Here is a 22,702-nt window from a genome sequence, read left to right as displayed (position 1 = left end):
CATTTTCACTTTTTATCACCTTGCATGCAGCATTACTTTCACTTTCTATAGAAAAGTTTCACAGAACTATGATTTAATTTTATGCCATAGGCCTTATATAAAGGTTAACACAATATCATATAAGGGTTGATTTAGACTCAGTAAAACTTCTATTGAAAATGCTTTCTTCTGGGTGGTTTGCCTCCCTCCCCCTGCCAGCTCCTGATGTGCTAGATGTTGTCTATTATTAGCAAATAAGAGCTAAATGCTTCCTTTTAACTTTAACCATGTTCAATTACAGCACCCCTTTTTAGTCTTGGTTTGCTGACATAACTATATTCCCATCCTCTTAGTTTTTTGTCTCTTATTCTCTTACTAATTTTCTATTTTAATGATTCCTAATAGGAAACAGATGGCACACTCAAAATTAGGTTAAATCCAGAAGAATGTAATAAGGGGACAATGACAAAGAAGGTTAGAATGCAGGGCAATCACAAGGGATCATGTAGTAGCCATGTTGCTTTACCCAGAGCCAGAGAAGGCTGCGTGGGGAGGGCCACCTGACAGGGGCTGAGACCTTTGGTGGAGGACACAGCTAGTCAACACAACTCTGCAGGGCCAGGAGCTGGCGGAGCAGCTCTCCCAACCTCACTCTCCTCCCTCATCCTCATCTGTAGTGTTCCACTTTGACTGAACCCAAACAGAAGCCAGAGGGCAAGGGAGCCTTCTATAGGACAACTCCCTGGGACACAAAGCAGGATGGAGAGTAGATATGCCCCAACGGGTAGATATCTACCACAATAACGTTACTGCCTTTATTATAAATTGTTTGGAAGTAGGTGATGTCTATATGTGTAAGTAAATAACATGAATCTTTTAGGTGATTTCACTTTGGTCACTTATGTGAGCATTTTTTTCCATAGCAGAGCTGCCTACTCGAATTGGCAATAGCTATTTTCTGCCGTGATGTAGTCTTATGTCCTTAGAGCATGATGAGCCAAGAAAGTATTCTGGGGTAAACACATTAGTTATCTCCCTCTTAATTGAAATGCCAGGTGGATTTAAAAATAACTGTTATGTCTTCTTTAGGAGTAAGGTCTATTTTCAGTCTGGGCATTGAAGTATTACATAATGATCGTGTCATACGTTGATATTGCTAAAATGAATTTGTCTGTAATCTTGTTTAATTTTTCTCTTTTCACTATTCATTAAAAAGGGAGTATATATACTGAGGATGTTGTATTTCAAAGCCTGAAGTGTCAGGGAGAGTGAAAAGTGAAAAGTAATCAAACCTCAGACTCAGTCAATCATGACTTCTTAGAGCTGAGGTGATTTTAGCAATCATTTAATTCAAACACCTCATTTTACAATTGGGGAGGGAAAATCCTGCAGAGCCTACACAGCTTGCCCAAGGTCATCCACCTTGTTAGGGCCTCCTAGTTTGGCATATTTTCCTCTATATCTCAACATCAAAGTACAGTTGTATTCTGCTCATTCATTAAATTCAGTCACTCAAACAATATTTATTGAGTGCCTTGTGTCAGGCACTGGAGATAAAACAATGAAGAAAATGGACAAATCCCCCCTTTTTACAGGGCTTACATTCTAGAAGAGAAAGAGAAGACGGTCAATAAATAAATAAAGAGATGTCAGAGGAACGATAAATGCCAAGAAAAAAATAAAGTAGGGTAAATGGACAGAGTGACAAGGAAGGAGGATGCTATTTTAAGTGTGGTAGTCAAGGACAGACATTCTCTTTGATGACATTTGAGCGGGACCCTGAATGGAGTGAGAGAGTGAGTTATACAGACATCTGGGGGAGGACTCTTCCAGGCAGAAGGAACAGCCAGTGCAAAAGGCTAAGGGGACATGTGCTAGGGTGTTCGAGGAGGAAGAAGTAGGCTGTGATGGCTGGAGCAGGAGGAGTGATGGGGGAAGTGGCAGGATATGAGATCCAAGAGATATTGAGCGTAATGCGGGGAATGACATAATCTGACATGCCTTTTAAAAGCATCACTCTGCCTGTTGTGTGGGAAATCGATGGAGGGGGAGGGAGGGAAGGGAAAGGGAGGAGGCAGAGAAATGAATTAGAAGAGTAAGAGGTTTATAATAGTTCTGATTTGGAAGGCAGAGCCTTCTATTCATGACAATAGGTAAGGGTGTGAGTATAGGGTGTGAGGTGGGAAAACAGAGTCAAAATATCAAGGCTTTTGGCCTGAGCACTGGGAGAATAGGATTCCATTTGTTGAGAAAAGGAATATCGGGGAAAGAGTGGGTTTGGAGAGAAAAACGAGATTACATTTGGGTCAAATTAGATTTGAGGCAGTGGGATGTGTGAGTTTGCAGTTCAAGAAAGAAATCTAGACCAAAGATATTAATTGGTAATTTGAGTCAGCATATAAATGGCATATGAAGTACATTGGATTGGTTGAGATCTCCTAGAAAGTACACATACTTAGAGCACCGAGGCCCCAGGGAACTCCAAGACTTAGAATGATGAGGAGGATCCATCCAAGTTTATGGAGAAAGAGAACCCAGTGAGATAAAAGAACAGAAGATGGCTTCCTAGAAGCTAAATATCAAGTTTTCCAAAGAGGAGGCAGTGATCACTTCCATCTTAACAGTTCAAGTAAAGTGAGGACTAAGAACAGACCCCTGGAATTAGCAATATGGAGATCACTGATGACCTTGACAAGTACAGCTTTGCTGGAGTCGAGGGACAAAATGGCTCAAGAGACAATGGGTGGGATGAAGCGAGGACAGTGTGTAGAGGCTACAGGATGGTGAGATTTTCTTAACGGGGGAGGCATCAGGTCAAGGGAGAGTGTGTTTCTAAATACAAGTGAGAATGGTATATTTATAGGTTAATAGGAAAGATCTAGAATAAAAGGGGGAAGTGGTGGTGGGAGAGAGATTTGGATGACCTTGAGTAGGAGAGAGGGAATAGGATTCTGTGCATAAGTGAAGGGGCTGGCCACAGACAGGAGTACAGATACTTAATGCATTGTGAAAGGAGGGAAGGTGGGGAGTGGGTACAGATTCTGATAGGTTGGTAGATGCAATGTTGGAAGCCTGTGGAAATTTTCTTCTTGTGAAATAAGATATTGAGAGGCAAAAAAAAAAAAAAAAATCACAATCAAAATCGTTACTATTTTCTTCAGTCAACTTAACAAAAGAGCAACACCAAGGAGGCAATGAAGCTGTTTTGTTTTTTTTTTTAACCTGCTTATACCTGACACTTCAGCTGTGATCAAACCATAATGGTCTGGCTTCTTGTAAAGTGTTTGGCTATAGTGGTTCATTAACCCAAGGAGAGAAATCCTGAGAGAATATTAATAAGACAGACTGCGTGTACCTGTAAAACATGAAAGAAATACTCCTAGTAAGCAGACTGCTAAAGAGATTTTCAATTATCAATTACCTATCAATTTAACAGTTCTGAGTACACTAGGACAGGATCAAAGCCATGAAAATTACCCTAAAGCAAATAGTTTGAAACCAAGTTTTCTCAAAATTGATTAATCACAAAATTAATAGCAAACAGCAATCACAGTGATGGGCAGCACAGCACAGTGTTTAAAATCATGAACGATGGAGTTAGACCTCCTGGGTTCAAATCCTAATTGCACTGCTTAATGGCTATGTGACTTTGGGGAAATTATATTCCCTCTATGTGTCTCTGTGTCCTCATTTATAAAATGAAGATCATATTAGTACCCACCCCTTAGGGTTATTAAGAAGATTAAATGAACATAGAACAGTGCCTTGCACATAGCAAGCATTGTATAGGTGTCTGTTAATTAAATCATATCACTGTGAATAATCAAGACCTAGCCAGAAAATGCAGCCAAAAATTGACACCTGGAGTTAATTTTTAAGACTTTTAAAACTGCCTACTGGGAAATCTTTTACAGAAGAACAAATACATCTGTCTCTTGATCATCTAGGGTATTTTTTTCCCTCCATCTGACTTTTTCTTAAAATTGTGTCCTGACAAAGAGTAGGAAGATTCCATAATTTCCACTTTTTTTTTTTTTAAACATCTTTATTGAAGTATAATTGCCTTACAATAGTGTGTTAGCTTCTGCTTTATAACAAAGTGAATCAGTTATACATATACAATATGTTCCCATTTCTTTTCCCTCTTGCATCTCCCTCCCTCCGACCCTCCCCATCCCACCCCTCTAGGTGGTCACAAAGCACCGAGCTGATCTCCCTGTGCTATGCGGCTGCTTCCCACTAGTTATCTATTTTACATTTGGTAGTGTATATATGTCCATGACACTCTCTTACCCTGTCACATCTCACCCCACCCCCTCCCCATATCCTCAAGTCCATTCTCTAGTAGGTCTGTGTCTTTATTCCCGTCTTGCCACTAGGTTCTTCATGGCCTTTTTTTTTTTTTTTTTCCTTAGATTCCGTATATATGTGTTAGCATACTGTATTTGTTTTTCTCTTTCTGACTTACTTCACTCTGTATGACAGACTCTAACTCCATCCACCTCATTACAAATACCTCCATTTCATTTCTTTTTATGGCTGAGTAATATTCCATTGTATATATGTGCCACATTTTCTTTATCCATTCATCTGTCGATGGACATTTAGGTTACTTCCATGTCCTGGCTATTGTAAATAGAGCTGCAATGAACATTTTGGTACATGACTCTTTTTGACCTATGGTTTTCTCAGGGTATATGCCCAGTAGTGGGATTGCTGGGTCGTATGGTAGTTCTATTTGTAGTTTTTTCAGGAACCTCCATACTGTTCTCCATAGTGGCTGTATCAATTTACATTCCCACCAACAGTGCAAGAGTGTTAATTTCCACTTTTAAAAAAGAAGTTCTAATGGAAATCTTCACTTTTAAAAGACATGGAAACCAGAAAAGTGAGCCTCTTGGATTACCATCCTACTTTTCTGTCACCTATTGACTCATATACTGAGAGCTGACCCTACATTTAGACTCAGAAGGTCATAATCAGTTAATAAGCTATGTTAATGTTCATTTCTAAATTTTAATGACAAAATAAGGAACATTATGAATACCTTTAAATTATATGATCCTTGATTTATTTTCTTTTCTCCCATACCGCATTCATTTCTTTACTCATACAATATCATTCAGAGGACTGGTTAAATATTCAGAAGATAAAGTCTGAACCCCCAGTTTATTTTGGAGTCATTTCTACATAAAATACACGTTAACTATCTTTTCTTTTTGACCATTGTACTATCCTGATAGTTAATTTACCTACTAGGTTTTATGGCGCCAATATTTTGGGTATTTCATCAGATTTTCAAATAAAAGGACCAAAAATTAAAAGAAAAACACACGCTCAAACTTTGACTGCAAGATCACATTTCTAGGAGTTAGTAATTGAGAGCACCACAAAACAGAGGGTGGGAAGTAGTTCAACAGATTGGTCCTCAGCCAGATGGGGCTACTTCAGCTCTAGTTGCAGGTGGTCTCTTTGCAGAGATGTTTGCAGTGAGAGATCCGGGTGGGTGGATTTTAGAGCAGAGGTCAAACTGGCGTTCAGAGAGGTTCAAAGACATGTTTTTAGGGTCGAAAGAGTCTATGAGAGTTTTTATATTCCATATTCTCCATTTTATAAAAATGTAAAAAAGTGTTGTAAACCAATTTGAGATCATCTGAATGTCACTGCATGACTGAGTGCTGCCACAGTGTTTTTTGTTTGTGTTCACAATTCAGTTGGTCCCCAGTGGTATATTACATAAACTGACAGTATATCTTAAGTCATTTTAGTCTAAGTGGGATCCAGTTAGACCAATCAGTCTCTCTCCCTCTCCCTCCCTCTGCTCCCCAGAACATTTGGTTCCCCAAGAACCAAATGGGCCTTTGTGGATTTTATGGGATTCACCTTGTTAGAAAAAAGCCAATAAACACAGGTCTTTTTGAGATGAACCCTTCTCTCTCTTGGCCTCCTGCTGATGTGGCTGAGAGAAATTGCCTTTAAACTTCTCTGAGGCTCTCTAGTTTAGAATATCTATGAGAAACACCCCTTATCTCTTGGAAGGGTTGCTTATATGAATGGATACACTGACCTTTTGATCTTTTCGAGGCTATAACAAAGGGTTGTACATTCACACTTTCAGTCTCTTCCCTATGCCATGCTGTTGGAAATAAACTCTTAACTCTAGAGTCTTTTGCCATTAGGATAGATGGTGAGTTTCCCAAAGCATCAAGTCCTGGTTCCTTTTAGTTTAACAGTTCTTCCCTCAATTTATCTCTCTCTTTTTTACTATAAGTAGCAAAAAAAAAAAAAAAAAAAAAACCCCAAAAAACAAAACCAGGTGGCATCTTCAACACCTTGGAAATCTTCTTAGCTCATTACATATGAAGTTCATTATTTAGGAAGGTTTTCCATCTAACTGCAGGACAGAATTCCCTAGGCTTTATGCCACTGCATAACAGTGATCCTCCTTTCTCCTGTTTCCAATAATATGTTCATCGCTTCCTTCTGAACCCTTATCAGCCACATCTTAGACATCCATATTTCTACTAACGGTCTGTTCAAGGAATTCTAGTCTTTTTTCTATCATGCTCCTCAAAATTCTTCCAACTTCTCTCCACTTCCCAACTCCAAAAACACTTTCACATTTTTATGTATTTGTTACAGTAGCATTTCACGTCCAGATACCAAAATCTGTATTGATTTTTTAAATTGCTGTGTAACAAACTACCACAAATTTAGCAACTTAAAGCAATACTCACTTATTAGCTCAGAATCCTATAAGTCAGAGGTTCAGCAAGGCATGGCTGGGCTCTCAGCTCATGACATCACAAGGCTAAAATCAAGGTGTTGCCAAAACTGATTTCTCATCTGGAAGCTTTAGAGAAAAATTTGCTTCCAAGCTCATTCTTTTTTTCTTTTTTTTTTTTTGTCAAAATTCAGTTTGTTACAATTATAGGACTATAGGTTACAGGGTCCTATTTCCCTTCTGGCTGTCAGCTAGGGCCACTCTTATCTCCTAGGGGCCACCCACATTCCTTGCCATGTGATCTCCTCCATCTCCAAGCCAACAATGGTGGGTCAAGTCCCTTTTATACTTTAAATCTCTGGCTACCCATCCTGTGACCAGCCAGAGAAACCTCTCTGCTTTTAAAGGGCTCATGTGACTACGTCAAGTCCACCCAAATAATCTCCCTTTCTCAACGTTGTCTGTGCCATATAATATAACCTAATTAGGTATTTACAGTCCTGGCAATTATACAGGTATGTATCCCAGGACGGCAGAAAGTCTCGGGGCCCATCTTAGAAGCCTGTCTGTCATGGGGCTATTCATTGGCCCCCTTTAAGTCCCAACAATCCTGAAGAAGCAGAGTTTAAAACCTGGGAATTTTTTTTTATCATTCTCTGTGTCCACCTTTTTTTCTACTCTTGGCTCTTTAGATCAGTATATTATTAGACTGATAAACACTGGAGAAGAGATTTCATAATATCATGATGAATTACTCTCATAAGAACCGATAAATCCCCACATCGAGAGAATGGCTTTGATCTGAATGTACTCTGGATTCCCTCCTAAGCACAGAGTTTCTTGAATCTTCTGAGAAGTAGTACTGTTCCACCCCTTCCGCCTGCATTCTGATTAAGATAGCCTACCCTCTTTTGTTTTAGATTCTTTCCTCTCTTCCCTGGTTATCTGTCAGATGAATATAATTCTGAGTGTCTGCCAGGTCACCTGAGGACAAGGGGAAGCACCCAAGTGCCAAGGTTCTACTGAAGACTGGGTCTATTGGTATTTACCGGTGCAATGTCACTTGAGGCTCCCCAGAAACATCTCTGAGGTAAGGATGAAGGTCACATGGCTGGTGGAGTTATTATGACTTTTCTGACTATGTTCCCCACCCCTCAGTTGTGCAATATGAGTGGTTTCAATGCTGGATTCAGAGTTGGTGAAAATTGGGAGGGAACTGTGACACGATAAATCAAGGAAGGGATATGTCTCCTTTTTCTGTGAGCCTTGCTTAAAATCTCCATTTTGGGAGCAAGGCTGAAAATATCCTCGCCTTGGATCCCATAGAATGCCAAGCATCATGCAGCAACAAAACCTCCTAAAATGCTGTGATGCAGAGCAATTTTTTTTGTTATTCAAGCCATCCAAAGAGCCACATATAGTAAAAGGGTGGTTCTGGGACCAATATTACATATCAGGCATTTTGAGGTTCATCTAGCATGGTAATCTTGTTTCTTACAATAGCTCCTAGGGATAGTTTATGGAAAGGCATCATCTCTTGATTTTACCATGACAATTGCAAAAGTGGAGAGATGCTTCTGAAATATTACCATTGTCACCTAACAGCTTATGAATCAAAACTTTCCTTGAGTCTTGAGATAAAACTATGAAAACTGTGAATGTTATGTTCAACTAGAGTTTTAAAGCACAAAAGAAAAAAGTGATCTAATAAATGTGCATTTGCAAGGAGCTGGGCACCTACCAGGATAAACTTTGCCACTGGATACAAATTATGTTATTCCCGCAAAAAGAAAATATTATTTCCTAAAAGACAGATTACTGGGAAGAAGAATTAGGATAAAGCTGATCTCTTGTTCAGAAATCCTAATGTGGGGTTTTACACATGGCATAGTTTCTCTACCTCTGTTGCTGCTCTCTTACGAGAAGAGACAGGCAAGTGAAACAGTAGATGGGGAGAGACAGAACACCAGGTAATAAAGCAACCAGTCTCAAGTCAGGGGGAGGCTGCCTGTAGGGGGTTTTCTGCCAAGCTTCTATTAAGCACTGAAGAACTAAAATTTGTCTCCAACACGTAAAACAGTTAAAACAAAGGGAATCTAGATTTGCAGTTAGTATATATAAAGGTAGTCAGAACTTTGGTCAGTATGTCTGAGTTGACATAGAAATCTTTTTTCCCACTTTAAACACAGAAATTTTGGACAAACTATACCACAACTACACACACACGCCCAGTGCCCCAGTGCTGAAAATAAAGATGGAACTCAAAGTCAGAGTAGTGAGAAGGAGCCAAAGCCAAGTGACTCTTGGGGAGAACTGGACCTGAGATACGTCTGAGGAGCTGGTGGCCAGGCCTTCAGTGTTAGTTGTGGGACCTGTGCACATGGGTGCAGGAACCAAGCTACCTACGAAGAGCAAGAAGTCATGTAGGACTTGTCCATACACACAAGGGAAACTAGCTACACCGTGACCACTCCCCAGGAGAGTGACAAAGGAGCTAACTTTCTGCTTGGGACCAGAGGAAGAAAAGGGTCAAGTGCAGAACCCAAGTGCTGTGCATGAGTGCTAAGTCAGCACCCACTCCCAGCTCACAGCATGGGTCCCAAGTCTCAAAGTTAATATACAAACTGGTCCTGGGCCAGTAAAATGCATAGGGCCCTTAGGAGAGGCAAACATAAAAGCTCTCTGTAGAGATGTTCTCACTACCAGGTCATAGTTCATAAAGGAAAGCACAATTCACAAAGAAAAAGTTTAAGAACTTTGATTATTTGATCATTTGAAATTTCTGTGGAACTACAGACACTGAGGCAAATTTAAAGGTAAATGACCAATGAAAGAAAATATTTGCAACTCAGGTAACTGATAAAAAGAAATAATATTCAGAATTTATAAAGAACATCTATAGATTAAATAAAGAAAAAATAGACAATGGACAAGAAGCATGAATAAGCAATTCAGAGAGGAAGAAAACTGCCCAATAAACATGAGATTTCCAATCTCACAAGTGACCAGGAGAATCCAATTTAAAACATTGAGATACTGTTCCCATTTAGCATATTGGCAAAAGTCAAAAAGAATAGTTTTAATGTCTTATAAAGTCAAAAAAAAAAGTCTTATAAAGTTGAAAACATACAAATCCTGCAACATAGTGATTCCCACCCCAGGTACACCCTAGAGAAAGCTGTGCATACATGCCCTGGTCAATATGTATGAAGCGGCTGCTGCAGCACACTTTCAAGAACAGAACTTAAGAAACTTAAATGTCATCCACTAAAAGAAGGGATAAATGGTATCCTAGTTCTACAGTGGAACACTATATAGCCATTAAAAGAATAAACTAGCTCTCTGTGTATTAACATGGCTGTATCTCAAAATGTAAGGGTAAATGAAGAAGTACATGCTGCAGAATAATAGTGTGATAATATTCATGAGAGAAGTAAGAGAAATGAAATACATATTAAAATATGTTAAAAGCAATAGATAGCCTGAAAGATAGCAATAAAATTCATGATGGAGATTGCCTTTGGTGTGGTAAGAAGGCAAATGGTACTGAGTTAAGTCCTCAAAAGAAGACTTCAACTTTATCTATAAAATAAAATAAACCTGAAACAGAATGAAAAATGTCAACAGTTTCAATGCTAGGTGATGAGTACTAATGTATTTATTACATCAATCTCTGTATTTTAAACTTTTTTTCTAAATGTAAGAAATAATTTTTAAAAGAAAATAAATAAAATAAAATATATGCCTGGGGCCCATACACTTTCAAGAGACTGACCATGAATTTGGCTTAGAGCTTAATTATTCCTTCCATCACTGTTTGTTTTGTTGTTGTTGTTTTGGTGTCAGGCCAAATTTCAAGCCGAATGTCAATAGCTTATCTGCAAGCTAATGAAGGCCTCTCTCTCATCTTTCAAAACACCTTTCTCTCATTTCCAGAAATCTAAGAGACTGAAGAGAAAACAGCAAGCAGTCTGTCTATCCATTCCTGTGTAACCATGCCAATTCCCCAACTCAAATTTAATTTAACAATGAAATGCACTTACTTCAATTCTCAATACTTGAGTTACTAATTTGTGTATTCTTTCACTGTCTTTGTAAGTTCCCAGAAAGCGGAACTGTATCTAAATCTCTTTATATGGCACTTAAAATGACACTACATGCAAACAAATGCTTAAAAATACGTTACTTTTCATGATTATACTAATTCATAGAGAGGAAGGGCTATGAAAGGGGCCCAGGTAGATGACAAATCTCTAAGGATATGTAGTTTCATAACAGTTAATAATTGTTAAGTTTTCCCACAGAGACGTGTATAGTTCACCTATGTTATTTGAAACATGATTGATATTTATGAGTTTCTCTCTTGATGGGGACTTGATGAAACCACCCAACTTCCTTAGAAATTAGACTGTAAATTACGTCTTCTTTGCAGCTTACTTTGTCAAAAATCATATAACTTCTCTACGTGTTGTTTTTTACACATGCTGACTCTACACCAATTTGCTGATATAAGAGCACAAAACAAGCAATAATAATGGCAACTGAAGTATAAAATGCAGAAATCTGACTTTTAGCTAAAAAACCATAGTGCCTTTTTTTCCCCTCATGTTTAATTTTAAAGGAAAAACTTCTAGACAAGAGCTTCATAAACCTGGTTGACCATGTAAAGTAACAATTGTGTTCACAAAAAGCAAAAATTTACTCATCAAGGACCATGAATTAGTCATTCCTAGCACTTTAAGCAACTCCAAAAGAAAACATTTTACATATCATGCAGATCAAGCCAATACAGGTGTACAGGTTAATGGAAATTCCTTTCATTATGTTATGGAGTTGATCATAAATTGCCTTTTGTGAATCATTTCCACAGAAGTCATAAAATCTTAAAGAAAAAAATTTTTTACTGTAAATTCTATCACTTTTGTGGTGCGGAAAAACAAAATACCTAAACAAATATCCCATGTATTTTTAAAAAATCTCCTCTGAATGTGTTTTACTTTCCACAGGTTGTCAGAAATCATTTTAAAGCTGTTAATATGTGTTTTGGGGAATTCCCTGGCGGTCCAGTGGTTAGGACTCCGGGCTTCCACTGCAGAGGGCATGGGTTCAACCCCTGGTTGGGGAACTAAGATCCCACAAGCTGCATGGCACAGCCAAAAAAAAAAAATTAAAAATTAAAAAAAATAAGTGTTTTGATTAATATTTTGAAGATTGGGAAACAAATGTTCGTTCAAAAGTAGGATGATGAATTTGTATCAATATGAAAAACCAAACAATCTAACACATAATAAACCAAGAAGTAAATTCTTTAAAGGGCCTTTTGGTATTCTATGAATTGTACTGACCCCAGTATAATGTATTTTCCCAATAAGGACATCTTTTGATAGTCATTTGCTGTACTGCAGTCAACCAAAATGGTATCCCAGTACCTCTGGTTTTGCCATGTTCCTACTTAGTACACGATTTAACAACAATCACAAACCCTATCTTTTCTTTATCTGCAGCATCTCTTCTAATCACACGTACCTGTGCTTGTGAAGGTCAATAAAGTGGGTTCTCCTCCATGTCTTTGAAGCTCAAATATATTTAAGCAAGACTCCACTAGAACCTTATGAATCTTTCTAAGAACTGCTTATGAGGATTCCATGCCAAACACCAAGGTCAATCAAATCTCAATCAGGCAATTAAACATTCATTCACACATTCACAGCAACAGTATAAATACTTTTTTTTTCTTCTCTTTTCTTTGTAACAATTCCTTCTTCTTCCACAGTTTCTCTTTCTCCTCTTCCTTTTCTCTTCTTCTGGCAGAAATTTCCATTTCCACTCTTGCTACCTCTTCCTGGTGGGCTCGCCACTGAAGAACCTGAAATAGAAATTCATTCCAATAACTATACACACTCAAGTGATTTCACAGATCACAAGGAGACTAGGTTCTGAATCAAGCAGATGTCAAAGATTTTCCAAGTACACATTAAAATTCTGTGTGCACATGAGTGTGTGATGTATGTGTAAGGTGTGTGTGTGTTAGTATGAAAAGGAGAAAGCAACTTTCAAATCACCTCATTCAGAGATTCTTCACTTGGATTCATGGAATGAAATCCTAAAGAGTCTGTGAATTGACTTCAAAGGATCTGTGAATTCTCATAAGTATTATGTAAAAGTTTTGTGTTTTTGCACAGCTGTGATTTTCTGGAACAACAGTTCCAGTTTCTGGTCAACAGTTTTCAAATGGTCCTAATATCCTAAAACTTTTAAGAATTACTGATATATTTCATCCTGATTTTTGTAAGTGAATAAAATGAGCCTGAATGAAGATGAAAAAAATGTTAAGACATTTAAAAGAACTTTCTGGGTACTGACAGGTGTTATTGGTAGAAGTATAATTGGCACAGCACTTCTAGAGGACACCAGGCAATATGTAAATACATATCACAATAGAAAACATGCATAATCTTTGACCCACAACCCCACTTTGGGGAAGTTATTCAAAGAAGACAATCAACTGGACAAGTGCACAAAAATGTACCCATGAGGAATATTCACTGCAGTTCTGCTTAAACAGAAAAACTGGAAAGAGTCTAAGTGTCTGGCAACAAGAAATAGCTTAAATGAATTATGGTATCGTCATACAATGACTGCCATTGAAAAAGGATCTATATTTCCATATTCATCAACATAGAAAATATCCACAACATATTATTAGATGCAAAAAAGCAGGTGCAAAGCCACATTTATAGTATGATCTCATTAATATAAATTATCATCTATGTATCTACACATAGAAAGAGATTTGGAAGGAGGTTTACCAAAACAATAATATTGGTTATCTCTGAATAGTAGCATTTCATGGAATTTAAAAAATTTATTCTTAAGCCTTTCTATGCCAAGTGACATTTTTACAATAAACATGTATTATCTTTGTAAGCAGTAAACCAATGAAACTAACAAAATAAAAACAAACACATGTTCCATGTACACACGTAGCTAACGAAGCAGAGAGGAGGGAGATGGAGAGGTATGCAGAAATTTTTTTTGGAAAAGGAAGAAACTAGCATTCTCAGTTTAATACCTCTTTGCCTTACATATTTGATATAAGCATGACTCATTATGGTAATATATAAAGTGAAAAGTGAATAAATAAAATATCATAGAAATATGATGAGCTAAAATGACTAAATAGTTAAGCTCTTTTTGCACTTTCATTATTCAAAGTTTATTTTCTAAAAATATATTTTGCTCTATTTATCAAAATAACCAAGGAAATTCAGACCCTTGATTTTCAAGCACACTTAGGTTTCCCCATCTACTGCTTATCTTGGCCGTATTTATCTTCTTGTTTTGAACCCTGTTCCTAGAATAAAATCATCTATGCCTTCTGTCCTGACCTCCTACTTCCCAACTATTCCTTTCTGTACCCACCTTCCATCTGCAACATGCTATATCAAAATGAAGTGTCCTGTCAAGTGTTGCCAGGGATCACTCTCCTGAATACCTAAAGGATAGTTTTCGGTCCCTCTTTCATTAACCTCATGGTTGGTACTTAACCCTGTCAACCATCTCTTCATGTTTGAAACTCTTTCCTTCATCGGCTATAACACTGTTCTCCCCTCCACCAATGAATACTACCTTCTTCTCTTCTTCCTGCTTCCTGTGTCTACCCTATACCCCCAACTGTATAGCTATCCTTTCTCAACCTCAGCCTCTCTCTGTTCGTTATCTGATATGCTCATCCTCTCCTATGAGTTAACCTATCACTTCTGTTGGTCTGACTCTAAAATGTACAATATCAACTCTGTATTTCTGTCTGCAATCCCATCCTAACAAATGCTTAAAGACTTTGCTGTATGTATGTGCACCCAAAACACAACATTTCCAAAATTAAACTCAACTTCTTTAACTTTGCCATAACTTCACACCAAGCCCTGTGCATCTGCCTCTTCTTTCAAACAATCTTGTTTGTTCTGTGAAACCACAAGTATCTCTGTAGTTTCCATTTTTATTACTATGTACGTCTATCAACATGACTAATTCTTTACATTTTACCTCTTACTTGAACAATCTTATATTTCTTAAGCTCAGATGAGCTTTTATTTATAACAAATCAACTTCTAGACTATTGAATTTCCCTAAGCCACTTTGCTGTAATTTCCTAGTCCACCCAAAGTCTATGTGCCAAATGTATTTAGAACAATACCAGAAAGCTCATGGGGTGATGTCAATTTCTTCAAATATGACCTAAATAATTTAGCTTTCTCACTTCCAACCAATGCCCTACTTTAACCTAGCTAATGTGTAATCTCTAGGTAGGTTTTTTCCTGTGCCTTTCCTTATACCACCATTCTTGTTCTTAGCCTCATGGCGTGACCCAAACTATTCCCCCACCTGAAATGCCCTCTGTTCCCCCCTATTTCATAAAGTGCTTCTTGGTCCAGCACGTATCTCACATTTTCCATGAAACATTCTCCAACCCACACTCATCTCTCTTTTATTTCACTTACCATATGATAACTGTTCTCTAATCATTTTGAGCATAATGTTTCTATTTTCATTTAGAGCAGAGTCCATGATATATATGTATTTTGTTTTCCCCTTATACTGTCTAGCAGAGTGCTAGCACATCATAGGTGCTCAATTAGTACCTATTTAATTTACCAAAATAACATTTTAAAATGGAACCAAATAAATAAAAAAGAAATGATAGCATGAGAATATACCATATTGCAACACATAATGAAATAATGGATCCTCGTTCATGATCATCAATTGCTACTAAAAACTTCATTTTGACAGCTGATAGGAAACGTTATAATGGATGGATCAGGCTGACAACTGTTGAAAACGCTGAATAATTTTAACATCACAGAGAAACAAGCAGTCATTTTGGCATCCTGGTATAAGTATACAACATTCTCCTGAACCATTCTTGCCAAAATATGAAAATGAATATGATCAAATCTCTAGACCTATCTATCAGTTTACAGAAAATTCAGTCAATGGAAAAACACATTAAAGAACACTATGGGAATACAATCAGCAAAACTGAAATTTGAAAAACTTTCAAGGATTTAACAAATTACAAGGAAAAAAGAAGGAAGGGAAAATATGAGTTAAAAGAGATTTAAGAAACATTATCAGCCAAATGCAATATGTGGACAATATTTGGTTTCTGATTTGAATAAACCAAATGTAAAAGAATTTTGAAACAATTAGAGATATTTCAATATTGACTAGTTAGTTGATACTACTATGGAAATTGTTAAAGTTTTTAGGTATGATCATAGTACGGTTATTTTTTTTAAAGAGTCTTTAATTTTAGAGATATATACTGAAATACACATGAAATGATATGATATTTGGGGATTTGCTAACTATTATCCAGTGGGCATGGGAGAGTATGTAAGGGTATTTGATTGATAAGCTGATAATTGCTGAAGTTGAGTGATGATAGATTTTGTATGTTTTTACATTTTTCCATATTAAAATTTTTGTAAAAAAACAAAATAAACCATAAAATATAATGTATGTCCAAAGAGATTTGTATAATAAAACACTGTAGTCTCAAGGTTCTCAGACAATGAGACCAGAGATGCAGTGAACTAACGTAAAGAAAAATAGCATACATTCATCCTTTCCGAATACTGAGACTACTTCTATAAATTTCAGTAGAAAGAGGTTTGTGTTTTGGAACTAGTCTTGTCACCTTTTGACTTAAGACTAATTTATGGGAATTATCATTGAATGACCTTTGCACATGTGATGTCATATGATTTATGAAGCCAAATATAAGCAAATACTTATAACTGGTCAAGATTTCTGTTTCCAAAGGTAAGTATAGCAAGAAAATAACCAGACCAATAAAACTCAGGTAACCCAGTTTATCCACCAATTTACCCAATTGCCCTCCTTGTCATTTGCAAGTCTAAATGATGTTTCTCCTGTTCTCCAGAAAAGATAAGATTATGGTAGTTTTTTAAATGGGCCACACACCATAAATCATGAAACAAATGCAAGTTTAGCAGCCACGAAAGAACATTACCACAGTGGCAGTCAGGAGCGCATTATAAGGAAAGCATTATTTAGATTACTAACTACAGGACATTTTCCCAGTTCTTTAGTTAATACAGTCTTTGAATGAAACCTTAACCTAACAGAGAACAAATGAAGTTTAAAATATGTTCATCTGTTGCAAATAATAAATTAAAATATGTTCATCTGTTGCAAATAATAAATTAAGGATTTAAAATGAAAATGGTTAGTAGTATTATATGTATCCCTTGCTCTTAATGTAAAAGTTAAATGGTTCAAGGGAAATTAATTAACATACATATTTTCAGGGTGAACAAAGTACTAGAAAAACACAAAATGAAGCCCATGAAAACTTCAAAGGCAATAGTGGAAATTAACATCAAGGCAACAATATTGACACAATTTTACATCAAAATTGAAAGCTTTGAAAATAACTCTAAGTGGTGATGCAGTATAAAGGAAATGAGTATTGAACTGCTGGTCAGAATACCAGCTTTTTTGTCTTCTCTCTGCCACTAACCGACAACAATGTTACTTGGAGCAAATGGCTAACCTAGTTTTCTCGCATGTTAAAGGGGAGGACTGGATCAGGTGAGTGCTATACTTCCTTTATGTCCTAATATTCTGATTCTATTTTATATTTTCCTTATATAGAGAGACCACAGTATGGCATGCTCCGCAATTGTCTTCTTCAAGCAAAATGAATTGCAATGAGGAATGTCAGTGTTTTATAAGGCTGTTAAATAATAACAGACAATTAAACATTAATTGTGAATTCTACCTGTCATTATTTATGGACGATTGTATCATGTGTGTTGTTTTATATGGGAAAAGTACCATTGACCAGTGCCTGTAACTGATGATTATAAAATATTAAAAACTGCCATATATGAGGGCTTATTGTGTGCCGGGCCTATGCTTTATAAAGGCATTAAGCACATGGCGTGAAGTAATCTTTGAAACAAGCAAGCTATCTTCTTCATGCTTCATCTGGCTAACTTCTCCTTATCCTACTCAACCCTAAGCTTAGTCATCATTTGCTCCAGGAAGCCTTCCCTAACTTACCATGTCCAGGTTAGCTGCCTCTTCCCTACTTTCCTACTTCCCTACTTCCCTAGCAACTTGCCCCTTTCCAGTATTACAGCACACATCAGCATGGAACCATTTGGATTTGCCTATATCTCACACCTGGCTACAAACTTCTTAAGGACAGGGACCAGATTTGTTTTATTCATGGGCTCTCTCCGGAGCCTTGCATGGCATCTGGTACTTAGTAAGGGTTCAAGAAATACTTGTTGGTAAATGCATGGAAAAGGCTCTGAGACTATGCCTGTGAGTTAGATTGACAGTATTTCCCTTTCTCCCCACTGGATTGGTCTTTGGAAAGAAAGGTACCCTCCCCAGACATGCTACCATTTTCTGACTCTTCCACCCTGTGATGACGGATCCTTGCTTTCCTGGTCATAGCTGTTTCCAGGATTCCCAAGCTCTACCTCTGATTGCCTCAGGGAAAATATCCAGAAAACCTTGTCAGGATTTTCAACAATGAATTCCTATTTCTAGCAATGTTAGAGGACGTGTCCAAAAAAGTGTCAAGCAAATCCTTTTCTGTCTTCTCCTTAAATGTTTCTATAAGCTTCTAAATTCAGTTCAGCTGAATAAACTTCAAATTTTCATTTTATTAAATCTTCAACAGTGTGATAGTTCCATTAAATTTTCCACATGTCCCACCATTTTTCAATATTACTTAACTAAGCTTTTTTATCTTATGTGTTCCATTTATGTTTAAACTCCACTCATGAAATACAGTACCTGTGATTTCGCATATATTATTAAAGCTTTCTATACTCTTCTTAGCATTTTTGCTTAGCAGAAAGATTTGGCTTTTCCTCTTGGTTTCACAATTGTCCTTTGGTTTCTTGGGTGACTTCATAAGTGCATTTTTTATCACCTCTCTTTGATAACTACTTTCCATTTTCTGTGACTTTTTATCAGTCGTTTACAGAATCTCAATGATTATGCACTATTATCTTGACTGTTTCATGTCCTTTTCTTTTCAAATAAAATCTTGCAAAGTTTCATTTAATTGGGTCCCAGACGGTCTTAACCTTAGTGTAAAACAAGACTTGCAGAGGAAGAAACAAACTAAATGTTAATAAGTGGAAAACTATCAACATATATTTTTTCCTAAGGGACAAAAGTTACAAACCTATCAGTCTATTTTATTTACGAAGCTGACAAAGCCAGATTGTATAATGGAGACAGAAAATGGGGCTAACAGTCAGGAAATCACTTGCCTGCTGGCTATGAGATCTAGGGAAACCATTTCCCATTTCTGGGCCTCAAATCCTCTTTGAAAAAGGAAAACTAAATTGGTTTTTCAAACAAAGGGTTACAACACACTAGTGGATAATGAAATAAATTTTATGGATGGGAACTAGCATTTCTTTATGGAAGAAAATATCAGAGAGCATCTCATGTCATTACAGTAATGCTGTTTCAAGAAATTTTAATTTCCATTATGTGTATGTATCTGTGTGTGTGTTGTGTATTCATTTGTGATGTAAAATACATTTCTCACTGTAGGTCACAGTGAAAGAAGCTTGAAAAACACAGCAGGATGTTCTCTATAATCGCTTCCAATGCTGAGATTCTATGGCTCTCTGATATAAAGACCAAAGCTACTGTGTTGCCATCATTAAGCCACAGTCCTTATTCCTTCTATAATACAATCAACCCAGAAGCATGATGAGAGAACCCAGGTTTTAAAGTCAGAAACCTTGAGTCCTATTACCCCTGTGACTTATTAATGTTATTCCCTGGGGTACATTGTTTAACCACCTGTAACTTCTGAATAATGTAAAATGGGATAACAATGACACACACCTTACAGGATTGCTGTGCAAATACCATCAATTTGCACAAGCCAGAAACTCAGGAATCATCCTGACACTGTCTGTCCCTGACACTCCACATATAATCCATTACCAAGTCCTGTAGACTGTGCATCCGACTATCACTTGGACCCACATTCGATTCTATCTTCAGGGCTCCCACCCTAGTGCTACCCGGATATATCCTGCATCCACTCTGGTTTCATTCCCTGCCCACACCCCTATCTCACTTCCTACACTTTCAATGGTTTTTAGCATTCTTGGGGTGAAGTCTGAACTCCAAACTATGGACTACAAGACCTCTAGGGTTTGGCCCTGCCTATGTCTGCAGCCCCAACTCCTAACCTCATACCAATCACAGACTCACCCTCTTGCTCCAGGAGCCCTGGCCATCATCCAGCCCCTAAACAAGCCACATTTCCTCCAGCTACGTGGATGTTGAACATGCCATTTCCTTTGCTTGGAATGCTCCTCCCCTCCTCTTTGCCTCATCCACACATTTTCCTAATCAATACTTAGTCCCAGATTTCAGCTCCATTGTCTGTCAGGGAAGCCTTACCCACCCACCCTATAGGAGATAAAGCCCTCTAGCTGCATGCTCCCATAACATTGTTTACTTTTTCTTCAATGTACTTATCACAGTTTGAAATCAGACATTCAGTCCTGTGATTACATTACCAGTGTCTGTTACCCCACTAGACTGTGATCTCCATGAAGAAGGGACCATATCTGATTGGCTCACCATGGTATCTCCAGTGCCTTACACACCACCTGACACCTAATAGATGCTCAATAAATATGTTTGAATGGGTGAATAAATGAGATAAAAAAGCATAAATGCTACACAAATGTTTACTATATTCCTGGATTGCTGCAATTGCTTTCTAGCTGACTTTCCTGACTTCAGTGTCATTTTGATTCAACCCATTCAGTAGATATTTGTCTATTGGATTTTCACATATTTTTGCTCCCTTACACATGATTCTAATAGCAGTGGCTTTGCATTTGCCACCATTTCAAGTGGCTCCTATGGCCATTTATTTATTTGGACATCACCTTATTCAAAGGAGGACTCACTCTTTTAAGGCATATGTGAACTTGACCTCACGCATATGACTTTATTTCCTATTATTCCCCAGAGCAAATAGGCCAGACCTTCCTCTTCCTCCTCTGTCTCTTCCTCTCTTCCCTACTGCTACACACCCATGTTTATCTCTGTCACTGGCCTTTACCCAAGAAGCCCTCACTCCTGCTCATCTGTCCTTCAAGGTCATTCAGGGCCCCTTCCTAATGACTTCTCCACCATTTGTCAATCCAATCTCTGATATGCATCCTTGATAGTGTCTAAAAACAGATGACATCCAAGCACTCTTTAACTACTTTGCTTTTATCTTCATTCCACTTATCACTATATAAAATTATATTATTACCCTAAGATTTCTCAACAAAAGGATAATTTTTTTCTTTCTCTTGTATCTATATGAGATGATGGACAGCTAAACCTATTGTGGTCATCATTTCCAATAAATGTAAATCAAACCATCATGCTGTACACCTTAAACTTATACAGTGAGGTATGTCAATTATTTCTCAATAAAACTGGAAAATATTATATTATTGATCAGTTGATTTATTTTCTTATCATTGTTTCTCACTATACTTTAAACTCCATGACAGCAGAGACTTGGCCTTTTTTACTTTCTAACCCCACTCCTGGAACAGTGCCTCACCCAAAGTAGGTGCTTAATGAATATTTCTTGGTTGAATGAGTAAGAATGGCTCTCATCAAAAAGATAAGAATTAATGAGTGTTGGAGAGGACGTGGAGAAAAGGGAACCCTTGTACACTGTTGGTGGGAATGTAAATTGGTGCAGCCACTACGGAAAACAGTATGGAGGTTCCCAAAAGATTAAAAATAGAACTTTCATACAATCCAGCAATTCCACTTCTGGGTATTTACCCAAAGGAAATGAAATCACTATCTTGAAAAGATATCTATACCCCCAACTTTATTGCAGCATTATTTAAAATAGCTGAGACATGGAAACAACCCAAGTGTCCATTGACAGATGAATGGATAAAGAAAATGTGGTACACAAATACAATGGAATATTATTCAGCCATAAAAAAGAAGGAAACCCTGCCATTTCCAACAACACAGATAGACCTTGAGGGCATTATGCTAAGTGAAATAAGTCAGACAGAGAAAGACAAATACTGTATGATCTCACTTACATGTGGAATCTAAAACAAAAAACAAACCAAAAAATAAACTTTTAGATACAGAGAACAGATTGGTGGTTGCCAGAGACAGTGGCAGGGGGTGGGGAGTGTCAAAATGGGTGAAGGGGGTCAAAAGGTACAAAATTCCAGTTATAAGTCCTAGGGATATAATGTACAGCATAATGACTATAGTTAACAATACTGTATTGTATATTTGAAAACTGCTGAGAGGGTAAATCTTAAGAGTTCTCATCACAAGAGAAAAAAATAGTAATTACATGTGGTGGTGAATGTTACCTAAACTTATTGTGAATAATCATTTCATGCAATATATACATATTTCAAATCACTATACTGTATGCCTAAAATTAACAAAATTATGTCAATTATATCTCAGATTTTAAAAAAGAAAAAAAAAGGTTTTGTTAATTAGCCATTTCACATACATATCCCAGTTCCCAACTAGATTATATGCTTCTTATATTCTGAGGTCAAAGTTTAGACAATTTTTGTAATCTACAAAATCAACTACAATGCTAAATTCATAGAAGGTACTCTGTAAAGGTCAGTATTAAAGACACCTGTGATCTAACAAACATCTTGCAAGAAAGTTGAGACAACTTTCTGCTGAGCCCTAAATTTAATTTCAGTATCAGGGATTTTCCACAAAGCCACCAACCCCAGATATGACTACACTTTTGATTCTGCAATTTGAGCTTTCTTATCTTGGGCTATGGTTAAAAATAAAATACAAATAAAATATTTAGCACATTTGCCTAACAAGGCATTTGCCTAATTAATGCAAGTGAAATAGATTACAGAAAGGAGGATGACTTATCTAGAATCCTTTCCT

General features: G+C 37.2%; 1 protein-coding gene across 1 annotated transcript in view; it reads right to left on the bottom strand.

The window, feature by feature from the left end:
* The window catches only part of CCDC148 (coiled-coil domain containing 148), a 292,077-nt gene that overhangs the window by 89,840 nt on the left and 179,535 nt on the right, over window positions 1-22,702 (bottom strand). Inside the window, exon 11 of the mRNA XM_068545079.1 lies at window positions 12,429-12,569. Coding sequence (XP_068401180.1) covers window positions 12,429-12,569 — 141 coding nt within the window. The remainder of the gene's footprint in view (window positions 1-12,428; window positions 12,570-22,702) is intronic.

The sequence above is a fragment of the Eschrichtius robustus genome, chromosome 5, assembly GCF_028021215.1.
Source record: "Eschrichtius robustus isolate mEscRob2 chromosome 5, mEscRob2.pri, whole genome shotgun sequence".
Lineage (NCBI taxonomy): Eukaryota > Metazoa > Chordata > Mammalia > Artiodactyla > Eschrichtiidae > Eschrichtius > Eschrichtius robustus.
Note: the sequence above shows the minus strand (reverse complement) of the source record. Positions and strands in the feature narration are given on the sequence as shown.